Source organism: Aulonocara stuartgranti, assembly GCF_965226115.1.
Source record: "Aulonocara stuartgranti genome assembly, chromosome: 22".
Lineage (NCBI taxonomy): Eukaryota > Metazoa > Chordata > Actinopteri > Cichliformes > Cichlidae > Aulonocara > Aulonocara stuartgranti.
In genome coordinates, this window is record NC_138957.1 from 3,149,973 (window position 1) to 3,166,945 (window position 16,973).

Below are 16,973 nucleotides of genomic sequence, written 5' to 3' on the forward strand. Positions count from 1 at the left end.
CTGTGAAGATTCTTAGTCGTCCAGGTTAGGGTTATAGTTGTAGACTTTATTTGTCTTGAATTTACTGAGGCCCAAAGAAGCAACATATTAATTTAGTTTAATAATGAGACAATACATTGGTTTTAAAATGTCATTGTTATTTAAAACTGCACATTTCTTGTCTGATGATCTATTTTACCATTTCCCATCTTTTTTTTTTCTGTTTATAAGGATCAATTCCAGAAAACCATTGGTATCACAATGGTGTTTGCACATGTTTTCCCAATTGGGAAACGTGATGCATCACCAAACAGCAATCTTGGTCTTGGTTCCATTCCAGCTGGTGGAATGCTGTTTAGGCCCGTGGCAAACATCAGTATGTCTTGTAGGGAGACATACTGATGTCTCCCTACAAGACAAGCATAATCAAAGCATTATTTGATTATGCTAAAATAATGCTTTAAATTATATGCCTTTTTATTTTAATAAACAATTAATCATCCAAGCTTAACTTCAGAATGTATTAATTTAATTTTATAGTCAGATGGTATAACTTTCTCACCAGCGCTGTCAAATGTAAGAAATTTGCTGTCCTCAAGTCCATCAAAGATTCGTCGTGATCTAAGGCATTTCATTAATAATGTCAAAAATTCATGTTTAGGACCACCATTATCCATTCCATCTTCACGCTGTCCTGCATCATCGCTGAACTTCACTAGTATATCATCAGTTGGGTTGTAAGACACACGTCTAAAGCCCCGAGCTGCTCCATCCCAAACATTTGCTCTGTTTATATTAAATCTGCTGATAGATGTTTTTATTGTCTTAGACGCCAGCTCTTCAAGTACTTCTGCAGCAGTCAGGCCATTTGTACTAGAACATAAAAAAATTATTTAATATCACATAAAATGAGGATGTTATTACTCACTTTTAGCATATTTACATTCTCACATTTAAATGTATACTTACCTTTGTGTTTCACTCTCATCCTTTTCGATGAGAACTTCTTTGTCTGAGTCACTATCAATTACAATCGGTGCATAAACACTTGTGTATGTGCTGCAATGAAAAACATTTAGTGGGCAAAGTAGAACATTTCTTAAAATCTAAAGTTAACTAAGATTTTATTGGTCTAGTGTCTCAATACACAAATTTCTGTGTCCAAAACATACCTGTAGCAGGGACCTTGAGTCTAAATATCAAAAATATATGAACAGTTAATATAATTTACGTTTGTAGCCTGTATGATAATTAGACATTTTTCAGAGTCTTACTTCAGAAGAAGTTTGCAAGTTTGACCCCCTGTAAAGAATTTAAATAATTTCAGAATTTACAATATAATACATAATAATGTGTTTTGGCTCCTCCCTATTCAGGGTCGCCGCACTGTATCCTCCACAATACAAAACTTACCTATTTCTTGAAGGTGCTCTTTCCGGTGTGCTGTGATTATCTGGAAAATCCCATACCTGATAAGTAGTAAAATAAGCTTAACAGCACTTTTTAAAACTTTAAAATTTTCTTGATTATATTGGTGTATACAAACACAGACACACACACAAAACAATGGTAAAGAAAAAAGACTAACCACAGTGTCCGACAGTGGGCTTTCTACTGCTTTTACTTGAACTTCATTGTCCTCTTCAGATTCACACTCTGTGTTGCAATCTGCAAATATTCAATGATTCAAAACATACATATATTTAAATTAGACTGTATGTATTGAAAGCTATATCTAACAATTAGCAAACATATAGAACACTTTGGCTATGCAGCACAAATTAAATATATTTGAAATCTGTGGCAAAATCATGTCACTCTCTGATTAACATTTTTTTGAAAATCTTGAATTATTTTTAATATCTAAAATTTATGATTGTCACTGCATTATCAGAATCACTTACCAGTATTTAAGAAGTCATCATGGTTACAAATGTAGAGAGTTATTCTTTGATAGGCCTTCCCTATTGCATCCTTGTATTTTTGGATGTTGAAAGGGGTGTTGGTTCCAGGAATTGTGTTAACTTCCCTTGCATCAGGGTATAGCAGTACATAGGGTCCATCGGCCATGTCCTGGTTAAAGTCCTTATGTTTTTTCACGCTGGCAGACAAGATTTGCTCAGTTGACCAGTGAGAATGAACATCAACTGGAAGTGACTTTCCTCGAACAGGTCTTATACCATCACTGGTCCTTCTCATGATGCCAATCTGTATCTAGGAATGAGATTAACAATAACATGTTTTTACATCTTTGCTCCTACATGATCTTCCCTGTCTTCCATTTTATTTCTGATCTGTAGTTGTGCTCCAGCTGTGCTGTGACTCAAAAGACAACATTAGCGACTAAATCTAGTTTTAACAGGGGGCATATATTATTGAAGGAATGTTGACCAAAGGCTGACAATTAAGAAATTCTGATCAGGTTAAAAATTGTAAGCCCTGTATCAGTGGTGAACTACAATCCCCAAGAGCGGCAACTAGATCGTTTCTAGTTTCTTCAACGTTCCCCGAGCAACACTAATGTCCAAGGTTGTGATTAGCTGAACACACCATATGCAGGTAATAAACAGCAATCAGCCTCAAAGTAAATTAAACAGAGATAGTACGGGGGGAGGGGAGGGGGGGGGGGGGGTCCATAGCTGTAGAGGACATAGTTGGCCACCCTTGCAATATATACAGTTCCTTTCATATGCATATGGAAATTTACAGCGATGCCTTGGCAGTGCTACAGGTAATTTGGATTTTGTATTAGCAACAAAAGTGGTCAACGTCCACGTTCAAGTTTATGACATACCTTCATTGGTTTCTGTTCCTGGTGTTTCTTTGAAAAAAATGCCTTTCTTTCCCTTTCTTTCACATCCCTAAATTTTATAAATGACTCCACTAATGATTTCCCAGCTATAAACAGAAAAAAAAAATTATCATTTTAGGGAAGGGACAGTTAAGAAGATTTATTTAATACAAATATGTTTTTTACCCTGTGTAGACTGTATAGTTGTGCCAGTCAGGATGCTAGAACTGGTAGATGGAAGAGCTGCTGCCTCTTCACCAAGGGCAGGATTTCTCGACACAGTGCTGGTGATGTCCTTTAAAAACTTGATGTTTTTACCACATAGACTACAAAAGGCAGGACTGTCTGCCAAGAGGTGTCCACAGAAGGGACAGTACATCTGTAAAAATGACCCCATCAAATGTTTTACAAAATTAAGATTCACTACAACCCACAGAAAATACAAGTATTTCACATCTTACATTAAGACTCCTGAACCAAAAACATTACACTTAGATTTGTATAACCTCACTTGCAAATACTTGTTTTACCATGAGAATGTTTTTCAATCAATTACTCAGAGCAAAATATTAAAATAAGATTACATATTTTATCTTAACTTTCATTCTATATATGTATATAAACGGCACAGCATGCTACTTTTTATGTTTAGCAAAGGACAGAAATCGCTAAAACATGACGTTTTCATACTTTTATCCATTTTTTTAAACCAGTTCTCCATGAGCAAAGCATAAACCAAGCGTTCATAGTAATAAAAAAACAACAACAATCAAACTAACAACAGTTTGCACATTACCTTTATTATGAGGCGTGGTTGGTCTATCCTTGCTGGTGTTTTCCGCTGGTATCCATCTCCGTGTGTTTGCAACAAACTTGCCGTTTATTTTGCAAATCGAGCTCAACACTGCCCCTAGCGTCCTTGAGCACTTCCGTTGTGCTTTGTATTTTGCATGTGTTTTGTATTTTGCGTGTGTTTTGTATTTTGCATATGTTTTGTATTTTGCATGTGCTTTGTATTTTGCATGTGTTTTGTATTTTGCATGTGTTTTGTATTTTGCGTGTGCTTTGTATTTTGCGTGTGTTTTGTATTTTGCATGTGTTTTGTATTTTGCATGTGTTTTGTATTTTGCATGTGTTTTGGAGTTTGTACGTGCTTTGTCTCTAGGGACCACCGTACTCAGGAGACCGCATGGCATTCAAGGAGCTTTACTGATCCTTATTATTTTTTTTTGTAAAACTGTAATAACAGAAACAGAATACAGTGTATTCACTCTCCATTCAAATACACAAAGATTACATTAAATATTGTTGACTTATGTAAACAATCACTACACAATCTCAGTATCAACACATGTCAAAAGATATAGCCAACACCACATGCTGGTATACTTCATGTTAGCAGGCTAAACAAAGGGCTAACAGCTAGCTTGTGCTAGTAATGTAACAAACTCGCTAAACACACAAGAAACTCATTACTTTGCTGAACAAGGTACTAATAAGTGGGAACAATAAACCGTTTTGCCACACTTACAGATTATGCCTTTTCAAGGGCGTCAGATGCAGGAAATTACAGAGACACAGAGAAATGGACCTTCCCTGTCGAGCGCTGGGAGAAAACCACTGCTTGCGCTCTAACATGGCGCGACCCTGTCAACCCACTAGATGGCAGGCTTTGCCCAGACAAGATCAGGAATAAACATATTTTCTGACACGTTGCAACAGTTAATTACAGAACGAATGATTATGACCCGCCATATAACAAACTTATAAAAAACACACCTTAGAAATAACAGGAGGGGCAGAATAAGGCAAGTTCAAGTTTAAGGCAGATAAGATAAAGATTAAATATGATTTAAAAGATAAAGGGTAAGAGCATAAAGATTTAAGAAATGAGTTAAAAGCCTGATTAAAAATATTAATCTTGAGTCTTTTTTTAAAAACATCACGAGTGTAGAGAATCTTTGACCTTCAACATATCATCACAAGTGAAGACCAGATTATAAGGTTAGACAATAATTTTAATACAGTCATTATGATCATCAGATACCTGATGGTCTTTGATCAGCTCCTCTCCACTCTCTCCAAGATACTCAACTAAGCAACAAATGATAATGTCCCTTCTGCCATCGACATGATGCTATTAAACCCAAAAAGAAAATTTATTGCAGAAAATACACAACATAACATATGTAACATACATGCAAAACAGCACATACAGATGTAAACAGAAAGTTACCCATGGAGAATGTAAGCCTGCAGCTACATTCTAACGTTGTGAAGTGCGCAACTTAACATGAATTTCTCAACGATATGTGTTAAGACAAGAGTCCAGTGCATGTCATAATCTGTGGGTCCAGAAACTGTCTCTGCCCAGTGAAGAAAGTTTTCTGCCTCATCACTGGACATGCAAATGAATTTTTCGCAACATATCAGTACCTCCTATCACAATATTCACCAGTCAAGGACAGGAATTCCCACACGCAAGAGTAATATTTTGGGAAATAATTGTATTGGAGTCTATGGGCAACAGGAAGGGATCTCGCTGCACTCAGAGGGTCACCTTGAAAATTCTGTAAATTTCTCTGCTTTTGAGCGCATATTAAGGGAGAGATGACAGGTATGGGCAGAAATCTGTGCCATCAGAAACTGAAATTGAATAAGTTAAATTTGAATTTGAATTGCTCAGATTGAATCTGAATTATAACTTGAATAAATGCTTTTGAAAACGGAATTTGAATTAGTCTAATTTGAAATTGAATTTATGGTTTGAAAATGATCATCACTAAATTGAAATTGAATTTTATATTTTGAAAATGAATTCATTTGCTTTGAAACTGCATTTTATCCTTTAAAAATTCAGCTCTCGAATAATTTCAGTTTCACTTCTCACCATTCAGTTTCAGTTCTACAATTCAATTTCAGTTCCAAAATTCAGTTTTTTGGAACTTACATCCGGTTCCGGTTCTTGCGTAATCGAACTTCGTTTTACTAGCGGACCACAAGTGGCAATCTACGACATCTTGAGCTGGAGCTGGAGTAATTCTCCTGAAGACATTCGTGATGTCAAATGACCAGTTGAGAAACGCTCAGGTTGGTAATAAATGTATTACATGTATAAGAACAAGCGTCATGTTAACAAATAATACCCGTACAGTAACGTTTATGCGTGTTGTAGCTGTTAGCTAAAAACGCTAATTTAGCGTAGATTGCCCTGGGTTCAGCGTTGACAAACAAATATGAAAGACAGCTTTCAATAGAATCCCAAAGTTGTCATCTTGTAGCCCTCCGGAGTCCTCCACACTTGCAGAGGCCCCTACAGTAGGAAAACGTGCAAAAGAATGTCAAAACCATTGCCATTTGGGTTTACTTATGTCTCACACAGCATCCCAAGTCTTTAGCTTACTTAAAACCCTTAGCTACAGTGTATATTTAGTCCAACACTCATCAGTGTCTGGATCATTACTGATCACTTCGGTGTGATATGATATATAACTTTTCTGTTACATAGTGTATGATTAAATACACAGTACTCTTAACGTACTCCTCAATTCTTGTGTTTGACAGGCAGACAGTTCAGAAATCAGCAAGACACCTGCTAAATTTACTAACTTCTACCACTGTTCGGCCCAGTGTTCAGACTCACCAAGAGCCTCCCAGGTTTTGTGAAGCTAGACACAAACAACACATGCACAGATTACCAAATGACTTTTGAATCATTTGACATGTGTTTTATTGTTGTACTATATTAATTAGTTAGCATAAAATTATGTGATGCATCTTCTGAATATTGTGTCATTCTAGCAGACAGGAAACGAGTCAGGAGAGAGGGAGAGATGGCCGACCAAGTGTCCACACAGAAATGACTAGGTTCCTTGTTGTATTTGTTCCTTTGTCAGACTTGTTGTTCCTTATACTTACTCATTTAAGTTCTCAATACCCATAACTTGTTCAGATGTACAATTGTATTATTTTATATCAACTTATAACATGTCTTCACAGGTCTTTTCCTGCTCTTTATGGAAACAAAGCAAAGCGCCGGTGCTTTCGAGGGCCTGCCAACCAATTCACACCAGTTAAAGAGATACAACTTAATTTTTATCTCTTACCCAAGCTTGTTCAGTCTACTCCAAAAGGCAGTGAAGAATTTGTCCATCTGCAAGCTGGTTTGGGACGTAGGTCTACACTGATACCTGACAGCTACAGTCATGATGAGGTAAGGTACTGCTCCACATTGACAGGAAAATATATTTGTTGTAAGTTAACGATCAACAAGTGTTTTTCTTTATTCAGAGTCAATTAATTTGGTGGCCGATGGTTTATTTCAAAGGTATGTTCAAGACTCAAAGATCTGTATCCAAAACTGGAAAGTGTTTCTGGGGGCTGGCTGATTTACAAGGGAGCAGGTAGAAAAAACCTCTTAATGGCCATTCCAACTTTTGAATTGATAGTTATAGAAGAATTTTGATGATATCATGACCATGAATGCACTGCAATGTGTACTGCCACATTTTGAATAGTACTGAGTCACTCACTTTTCTCGACAGGTGGATGGGGTTCTCGGAAACTAAATATGGTGCCTCCTGAGGACAGTGGATATACTGGGTCACTGCTAAAAAATGCAAGTGCTGGGGGAAAGACCATCCTTTACATTGCTCCAATCCAGGAAGAGCTAGACACTCAGCCGCTGCCTCCTGACTCTAGCTCCTTCTCCAATATGCCAAAAGCGATGTGCCACTCATGTCAAACCAGCTACCCACTTCAACTCTTAGCACTGCATGTTGAAACATGTCAGCCTTCAGATACTAATGCACAGGAGGTGTGTACAGTCCCGTTGCATGGATGAGTCTGGGAGATCACATTACACGTAGCTTTGTCCTATAAAACTACGTAATGACTGAAACGTGTTTTGAAAATGTTTTTATCAGTCAGGAGCTTCATGTTCAATGTTGTGGATGTCACTACACTTGCTTGTGTTTCTGTAGGTAATTTATTAAGTTTGTACTTGCTATTGTCCTTTATCAGACTTGTAATGAAGACATAGAGGACGCACCACATCCCATACCACATACAGAAGACGATCAACTTAACTCACATCTAAAGGTGAAGTTTTGTACCCCTTTAACCTTTATCTATTTGACTGTGCATGACAAAGACAGGAACATAAATATGATGCCTTACATTGAATGGGGAGAAAGTTGAGTTTGATTAAAGTGTCCTACAATAGCCAAGTTGAAGAGGTTCATTATTAGAGGTTGGATTTATTCCTTATATTTAAAGTGGGTAGCCCATGTAAGCTGTATTTGTAATGAAAGTTGACAGATAAGCAACAATCAGATGTATGGAATCACATCACAATTCCATTCCTTTAAAGTTGCTGGTTTTTTCCCCTTTCTTTGCTTGTCTTGACAGGATGTGGAGGAAGATGTCATTATTTTGTCCTCAACTGCAAAGGTAATGTTGAGTGCAACGTGTTTAATGTCTGTCTTTGAGGCATTATTGATTCTATCGTTGATATTGTTTCCTGTTACAGATTGTGTGCCCTGTCTGCGGTGAGACATTTCCTCAGAATGAGGTGGAGGCACATGCAAGCGAGTGTTGTGAGAGGTAATGCAGTCTTTTAATATGGCTTCCAACGTATGTTTGAGAATTTCCCTACAAGCCTTTTGCTTTCCACCTATTAATTTATATTTTGATAGACAGCATTTTATGCTTTGTTAGTGATTGTGCCATGTATGTTATACTTTGGTTTTGATCCTTATAATTTTTTTTTTTTTTTGCATTAGGTTTTGTCATTCTTGCCATAACATTTTTAATTGTTTAAGTTTTACAGAAGTTATTACAACACGGTTGAAGAAGTTCTCTTTTAAGTTTTTAAGTTGTAAAGGTATTGTTTTATTTGTTGCTTTTGTACAGTACATGTTTGAGGTCAAGTGATGTTGTTTTTACTCTGGCATTTTTTCATTACAGCAATGCAAACCTACCTTCACAACAAAGGATGGGCATTTCTAGGTTTGTACACATCAGTAGTCTTTCTTCAATGCTCTGTACAGTGGTTTTCAAACAATTTCTGCCAAGTACCCTTTGTGTAAAGGAATCCAGCTACCTAAAGGCTTAGCCTGTCCACTGCATTTTCTTCTTCTGTTAGGTCAAAGTCACATACTGCTAGTGGTGACACAATTCAGTTTGAAAACCTAAAAGACATTAACGAATACACATGAATACACACAACATGGTTTCCAGTATCATGTTTGTAATTGCGAGTTTTTCTCCATTAGCCTGGATGAAATCCTGCAGGCCATAAGTACTGCTGTGAATACAGAGGAAGAATTCCGTATCACTGTCTCAAGATCCAATATGGTGGAGCGGGGACTTGCACAGTGGAAGAGGCAGAAAAAGGCATTGCCTACAAATCAGCTGAGGGTCACATTCATCGGAGAGGCAGGAATTGATACAGGGGCATTACGGAAAGAATTCCTCACAGGTACTCGTATTTAAAATGTGATCTAAATTGATAGGAGTGAAAATGGCTACTTAACCGGACTAACTATTTGTGTTAAAAGAAATGGTTGCAGGCTTGGAGCAACGGCTATTTGAGGGTGACCAGACTGGGAAGGCTCCCAAATATTCATTGCTGTATCTCGATCTAGGAAACTTCCGGTAGGACTTTCTCACATGCATTGGGGTCCGCAGTTGTGTGTACACACACACGCATTGGAAATTACCTGATTGATGTTATTTATCTCTTCTCCTCTCACAGTAGTGCTGGTGAAATTTGGGCAGTTAGTCTGGCGCAAGGTGGGCCACCACCCTGCTGCCTCAAAGACTGGTGTTACCAGTACTTGTGTAGTGGACAGCTGCAGATTGAGAACATTAGGAAAGAGGATGTCTGTGATGATCATTACACTTCTGTTATCTCCCAGGTATGAAGTCTTAAAGGTTTCACTGCTCTACAGTGTTTTGAATTACATGTTTAGCACAGATTTTACCATCCCTTATGTTATTTGCAAATTATAGGACTCTGGAATTGGTCATGTTAATGTGTATGTTTGTGTCCTTTAAGGTTGATTCGGCAACAGAAGATAAAATGACAGAATTCACTGATGAAATTTTGAGTTGTGGCTATCATGGACCTGTTAATGTCGAAAAGAAAGAAGAAATTGTTCGGTAAAACTGTTTTACTGTTTCCCCCCCAAAAAAAGTTTTTTTTTTATTTTTTCATTTAGCAGCATGCGACTTTTTCTTCCTTTCTGCATTTCAGTGCTGTTGTTCTTCACGCCACACTTCGGTTGGTGCCTCTCCTCTCCCAGCTAAGTGATGGGCTCAACCTTTATGGTCTTACTGATCTACTGAAGCAGTACCAAAACATGTGCCAATCGCTGTTTGTCCCAGGGGTGGAAGTTAAGGTGAGTAAATGTTGACTTTAGTAGGGATAACACTTGTAATTGTGAATAGCAGTTCAAAGTGCTCTTTATCTTTACTTTACAGTATATACTTCAAGTCCTATAGTAGAAAATGTAATTAATGGTGGCACTGGAAAAAGAATATTCAAAATTGTCTTAAGTTGCTTAATATTCCTGAACCGTTTAGAGCAAACACAAGGCATCAGGAGCAATGAAAAAATCCCTTTTAACAAGGATTATTTACATGTAACCTACAGAGTTATAAAGAGACTTGATCTATACAAAGTTATAAGATTAAATGAGAAGAACTAGCAAGCAGCATGAGACAGACGTTTTATGTCCCTGTCTTTATGCGTGACAAAAGAATACAATTACTTAGAATAAAGACAAAATAATAGGTCCTTGATCTCAATTACAATTAAGTCTTGATTCAGATAAAGTCACAATTTTCTTTGTCTTTCTTACCAGGCTGATGCTGACTTTGTTTTTGCAACATGCCATCCTGAGTTCAGCGAGAAGGGCTCCAACAAAGAACAGGTGGAAATGAGGATTATGAACCATCTACAGGACTTCTTGCAAGCGCTGGAATCACGTAAGTGCACATGTAGTTTACTGTCAATGTATTTTGTCTTTCTGTGTTAAACTTGGAATCATGATTTTATGTAAGGAATGGCTAAACTTTTAGAGAATGGCCAGTCTTGGTTTTCATGGAGTTTGCTGCTTTAGTGTTTTTAGATCTTTTTGTCCGACGTTTCTGGAGTACACTTCAGAAAACGTTTTACAAAAAGATATTAAAAAACAAAAGCAGCAAAATGTGTGAAAACAATTCTTATTCTGTAAACCTTTGGCCACAGCTGTAGATTACACTATGAGTGCTTGTTCACTCTTTGTCAGTAATTAAGTTTTTAAGTTGTGTTTGTGAAGTTACAGGTAAACAGTATCTAATATTTTATCTAAATGACTGCTTTGTCTTTTTTTAAAAAAGGTGAAGAGCCTGAGACCAGTGACCGTCCAGTCATCCTTTCCCCAAGTTCATTCTTGCAGTGGCTCACAGGACAAGGCCACATTCCTGTCCTGCCAGATGAGAAGATGAACTTCAAAGTCTCTGTGCAGTTCAACCACTCATGCCATATTCAGTATGGCGCTCATGAAGTTTGCTACCCAACCGTGACAGCATGTAGTAATACAGTCAAGCTACCTGTTCAGCATATGCAAACTTATGAAGAGTTCAAGCATGTGATGACAAACGCGTTCCACTATGGTCAGGCATTTCTTCATATTTAGGAGCATAATCAGCCAGCCAGACATCTTGATTGTTCCATGAAATGTTAGTAAAACAAAGAAATCGTTGCGTGTTGCTTGATGTTTTTTTTTATTATTGTTTTACAGTTTAAGCATTCTGTTTATTGCCATTGAAATTATTATTAAAAAAAAGTTTTTGTCAATATAGTCCTTGCTGATCTCATTCCCTCCTCCATTTGACTGTGTCAGCTTGTGAGTATCTATTTGGGTTCATGAGTGTAACAGAAAGTAAGAAAATGAAAATTACCATTAAAACAAGGAGAGGTTCTTATTCTTCTTAGAAAAAGGGATTATTTAAAAGAAAAACTATCACTAGCAGTTTGTAAAATAACATTTTCTTATAATTTTACTCTGATGGGCCAAGCTGCAACTTTCATGGATGGTGATGTAGGTGAAGAGCATGTGAGAGTGTGGTCAGGTAAATGTCTCTTCCAAAACTACATGAAGGCACAAGAGGATCTATGGAAAGGCGTAGAGATTCAATATCTTCAGCATTCAGTGGACATTCAATTTCTGGCACCAAAACACCTGGGTTGTTATGATGGGATAGCCCTGCACTCTCCCAATCAATGCTCTCAATTTGGATTTCCTGAAATAAAGCAGCGCATATGTAAATGATTTTAAAAATCTACATATAGCACTCAATAAAACCAAAACATTGCCATTAATACTCAACTGCCAAATTTTCTTCATATCTCTGTGGCTCTCTGATGGGGTGCTGCAGCATCCCAAGTTCCCACAGCTGGTTTGGTGAAAGGCTATGCTCTGTCCTGATGGAATGATCATTCCAGCCAGCAGAAAACTTGGCCAAATCCCCCTTGAGTTTTGGGAGGAAGGTATAATGGGCACAGAAGAGATGAAGACTATCTGAGATGTTAAGAAATCCATCTTCCTCCAAGCTGTGTAGTACATCATAATAAATGTGTGTCACCCCTGTTCAAACGTCCCTCCATAGGCGCTCAATTCTACATTTGAAAAAAAATACAGAAAAGGTCTGAAAGGTCAATCAAAAACTAACAAAGGACAGCCAAACAGCAATTCAGCTGGAGTCAATCATGATGAAATAACAATGTTATGCCATTTAAGATCTTACAAGCATTACCTCTGGTTGTGCACGCTTTTTCCACTTATGAAGCTTCCACATCCTGTGCCTCTCACAGTGAACATCATTTCAGCAATCTTGACATTTTCAACTCCTTGGTCAGCTCTCACTCTGTACCATATAAGATTTTAAAAATAAGTATTGAAACAACAAAATACACTAAAAAATTATTCAAATACATGATTGACACACTTGCAAATTTATATACAGCACTGAAATCCTGATCATTTCATGGTTAAACATGGCAAACACAAATCATGAGACAAACTCCAGAATAAATTTAACGAAGAATTACTCACTTGTAAGGCCATCCAAATCTTCTAACTCCGTCCAGAAAAAAATCAAGTGCAGTGCTGGCTGTGTTGTTACATGCAGCATTAAGGTACATAATCTAAACCGGGGGAAAATTGATTAACACCACCACATTAAAAATTCATACATATATACAAAATGTTTATAGGAGGACATGTGACAAGAGTGTGCAAACTGTCATAATACACAATATGATCAAAATATGTGAGCTGTATAATTACATAAGCGGAGAGAGAAAAGATAACAAGATGTGAGAAAGTCTTTGTGGATTTAATAATATGTGCTGTATTTGGGTATGCAACTTACCTTCCTAGAGTAGCCATCTATGCCGCCAAATATCACTATGTTGTATCTGGTGAAGAAAAGACAAGCAAAGCATAAAGCATCTGATGGATAAAATTATTCAGAATTATGTTAGTCATTTAATTTTCTATGCCAAAACAAACCTAATTAATTTATGATTGGTGTCAATGTGCTGTAGGAAATGTGGGCCTTGAACAGAGTACTTTCGCCGAACCACACAGCCCAAAGTTGACATTCTTGTTAAGATGCCCTCTGTATCAACTCTGTGCATTGATGCCTTTAGTCTGTTCCACTGTACACGGTGGCCCGCAGCTTGAAGGTAACCCTTGACAATCTGATATCCAGCATGAGGTAGTCTGGATTTAATGTCTCTCACTTTGGCATCAAGAGCGTCATTAGATAGGGTAGAGTAAAGACTCCTAACTGACATGTTGTACTCCTGCATTCTCCTGTACATGGTACGTCTTGAGACACCAAGAAGGTCTGCTACACATGTGGCAGGTAGACCAAGCTGAAGAAGACTTTGGAGGTGATTCTCTGTGACCTGAAGCCTAAAACGCCCATAAGGACCAATAATCTGTACCACAGAGTTGAAGGGGGGAGGGTTGTTTCGCTGGTGTAACAAGCTGCTCACTTCTTCTATAGCTTCGCAGACATCAGCAGGAAGGTCAGCATTCTCCAGTGCATTCATGAAAGTCCTCTCTTGGGTCACAATGTACTCCAGAAAATCAAGGTCAAGAGGGTCGTTGTTGAGGACATACTCCAGCCTTTGCCTAAATCTGGACAAGCACTCCTGCACGAATATATTCTGAAAAAGGAAATGCAATACAACGTCATTTAGTATTAAGATAACTGTTAATAATAAGTGTCACTTAAGGCCATTACAAACCATCAACGTTGCCTTCACATTTTAAATCCACAAGAATTTAACAATAATAAGCACAGTTTCATGGATTTCAAGCACTTTAATTAATTAATAGTGCTTTTCAGGAAACCTGCAACTTCCTCACACCTGAAACTAGCCTGTAAATTTTCCTTCATCCTACTGTAGGGGCCTCTGCAAGTGTGGAGGACTCCGGAGGGCTACAAGATGACAACTTTGGGATTCTATTGAAAGCTGTCTTTCATATTTGTTTGTCAACGCTGAACCCAGGGCAATCTACGCTAAATTAGCGTTTTTAGCTAACAGCTACAACACACATAAACGTTACTGTACGGGTATTATTTGTTAACATGACGCTTGTTCTTATACATGTAATACATTTATTACCAACCTGAGCGTTTCTCGACTGGTCATTTGACATCACGAATGTCTTCAGGAGAATTACTCCAGCTCCAGCTCCAGCTCAAGATGTCGTAGATTGCCACTTGCGGTCCGCTAGTAAAACGAAGTTCGATTACTCTGCGCGCGATTACGCAAGAACTGGAACCGGATGTAAGTTCCAAAAAACTGAATTTTGGAACTGAAATTGAATTGTAGAACTGAAACTGAATGGTGAGAAGTGAAACTGAAATTATTCGAGAGCTGAATTTTTAAAGGATAAAATGCAGTTTCAAAGCAAACGAATTCATTTTCAAAATATAAAATTCAATTTCAATTTAGTGATGATCATTTTCAAACCATAAATTCAATTTCAAATTAGACTAATTCAAATTCCGTTTTCAAAAGCATTTATTCAAGTTACAATTCAGATTCAATCTGAGCAATTCAAATTCAAATTTAACTTATTCAATTTCAGTTTCTGATGGCACAGATTTCTGCCCATAGACAGGTTTGTATACACTTGTAGAGACAATCATGTGCATAAATTGTTAATTGTGGCCACAGTGTCAGGATCAAGAGAACAGTTTCAGCCAACACAGACACTGATCAGATTAAAGGACAAGTTCAGTATTTTACACTTAAAGCCCTGTTTTCAGTTTATGATGAAATCGAATGATTTTGATTGAAATTTGGACACATGCTGCTGGCCCGAGCTTTTTTGGTTTCTGTGGTAGCACACCCCCACCTCCACAATGGCTTCATAGGTGCACTGGAACAATCCTTCTTAAAACGCATAAAACTGTCATTTACAAAGACGTGAATCTCACCGAGTGGTCAGGAGTGTTCACTGATATGTTCACACAAAAAATCGCTGCAAAAGATACTTTCCAACTGGTTTTTATTGTAGTTTTTGTCTAACTCCATTGACTTGTATTAGATGTGCTGTGATGTACGGTATTAGTCCGCCGCTATTCTATTCTATTATTCAAGCTCTCGGCGGAAGAATGTACAGGTGTGAGGCGTTTGAAAAAAAAGGTCCACAGTTTTACAACAAATGGTAAAACACCTGTTGGAAAGCATTTTTGCAGCGATTTGTGTGTGAACATATCAGTGAACACCCCTGACCACTCGGTGAGTTTCACGTCTTTGTATGAAGCCATTGTGGAGGTGGGGGTGTGCTACCACAGAAACCAAAAAAGCTCAGGCCAGCAGCATGTGTCCAAATTTCAATCAAAATCGTTCGATTTCATCATAAACAATCTGAAAACAAAGCTTTAAGTTTAAAATAACAAACTTGTCCTTTAAATAAGAGTGATACATTCTCAGTGTGTATGACCTCATCTTTTCCATTAGATTATGTAATAAAAATAATTTAAAATTTTACCTTATTCAGTGAGTCCAACATTGGTTTTATTTTGGTCCCTGCAGTCCCGCCCTTCCTTCGAAATATCTCCAGGAGTTTGGTGGTGTACCCGTCCAATCTGGACAACAACGTTCGCTGTGTGCCATCATTTTCATAAGCTTGCTTTCCTGCTTCCAGTGCAAGGTCTATATCATAAGAGAAGTATTTCAAACTTAAATGGCCATGGCTTAAACCTGTAGGATGGTCCACTCTCATCTGGGGAGGACAACAGGATTGTGTCGCATACAGATTAGGAGGAGCTTGCTCCGGTAGATAGTGGAACTGGAGATTCGACTTCTGACATGTCCACAGTAGTGAGACTCAAGATTACTGATTCAGTTTTTACTACTTTGAGGTTAGCTTTATCTTGTACTTCCTCAATCGAGGTCAAAGTGAAGAACTGACCGTCGAAATCCATGTCCTGGTACATAATAGTGAATGGTCCTGTAATATCAAATGTCTCTTGAAGAACATCATTGAGGTCCTGAAGTGTGCTTGGGATGCCTGCAGGTAAAAGTAGTTTGTGGACATCATCCTCCCCAAAAATTATCCGCAGTTTCGCTGAGGGTGCCATATCAACAGGAAGAAGCTGCAACAACAGAGAAGAGAAATACACAGACATTTATTCACAAGCTTCTCTCCTCACATTTCAAAAGTATAGGCAAATGTGGTGCTTTAAAGTTGTCAGGCGTCTTCCTGCAAGGGTGTATGAAGCCAAAGGATAAAAATCTTTAAGCTCTCTTTGCTCAAGTAACGGCACACTCCCTGTGTTCTCCAGCTCATAACTCCTCAGGTGTTCATTGTACCATGTATTTTGTTGTCTCACGAAAAAAGTCAGTTTGTTACAAATCACCATTATCTGTAACACTTCAGAAAAGTCAGGCAGTCCTGCAGTGGAACCACAACACAACAACATTCCCACTGCATAGTTGGTGCCTAAACTGCACACATTATTGGCAACATACACAGCTGTAACAGCAGGGAATCTGCATTTCACCAGGTCTTTTAGATCATCCTTAAGCACATCTAAAGAGACCTCTGTTGTTTTTGTGACTGCAAGTGATGGTTTGACAGAATGTGATTGATGATATGCAACCATGAGCTGGTGCTTATTTGCA

The 16,973-nt window shown here is 37.9% G+C and overlaps 3 protein-coding genes across 6 annotated transcripts in view; 1 reads left to right on the forward strand and 2 right to left on the reverse strand.

Moving 5' to 3' along the window:
- LOC309698619 (uncharacterized protein) overlaps nt 1-16,973 on the reverse strand; it is a 97,674-nt gene that overhangs the window by 69,482 nt on the left and 11,219 nt on the right. The gene's annotated exons all lie outside the window — the stretch shown is intronic.
- LOC309698612 (uncharacterized protein) lies at nt 476-15,939 on the reverse strand. 3 transcript variants are annotated; one of them, XM_082521174.1, is made up of 11 exons: nt 15,838-15,939; nt 4,302-4,907; nt 2,957-4,007; nt 2,774-2,877; nt 1,884-2,193; nt 1,568-1,647; nt 1,393-1,448; nt 1,254-1,281; nt 1,152-1,171; nt 949-1,038; nt 476-852 (listed from the first exon to the last, which is right to left on the reverse strand). In XM_082521174.1, the coding sequence occupies exons 3-11, from the start codon at nt 3,165-3,167 to the stop codon at nt 477-479; spliced, it is 1,275 nt and encodes a 424-aa protein (XP_082377300.1). In that variant the 5' UTR covers nt 3,168-4,007; nt 4,302-4,907; nt 15,838-15,939; the 3' UTR covers nt 476. The 3 variants fall into 3 exon arrangements, with proteins under 3 accessions (XP_082377300.1, XP_082377301.1, XP_082377299.1); XM_082521175.1 differs by having other exon boundaries at nt 2,957-3,149; nt 3,567-4,907; nt 15,838-15,936; XM_082521173.1 differs by lacking the exon at nt 15,838-15,939 and having other exon boundaries at nt 2,957-4,868.
- On the forward strand, nt 6,609-11,421 carry LOC309698611 (uncharacterized protein). 2 transcript variants are annotated; one of them, XR_014274136.1, is made up of 14 exons: nt 6,609-6,637; nt 6,770-6,983; nt 7,098-7,173; nt 7,315-7,586; nt 7,793-7,870; nt 8,180-8,221; nt 8,301-8,374; nt 8,738-8,779; nt 9,046-9,251; nt 9,331-9,427; nt 9,528-9,690; nt 10,029-10,173; nt 10,639-10,762; nt 11,156-11,421. XR_014274136.1 is itself a non-coding variant. In XM_082521172.1 (12 exons), the coding sequence occupies exons 1-12, from the start codon at nt 6,630-6,632 to the stop codon at nt 10,083-10,085; spliced, it is 1,329 nt and encodes a 442-aa protein (XP_082377298.1). In that variant the 5' UTR covers nt 6,609-6,629; the 3' UTR covers nt 10,086-10,295. The 2 variants fall into 2 exon arrangements, 1 of the variants encoding a protein (XP_082377298.1); XM_082521172.1 differs by lacking the exons at nt 10,639-10,762; nt 11,156-11,421 and having other exon boundaries at nt 10,029-10,295.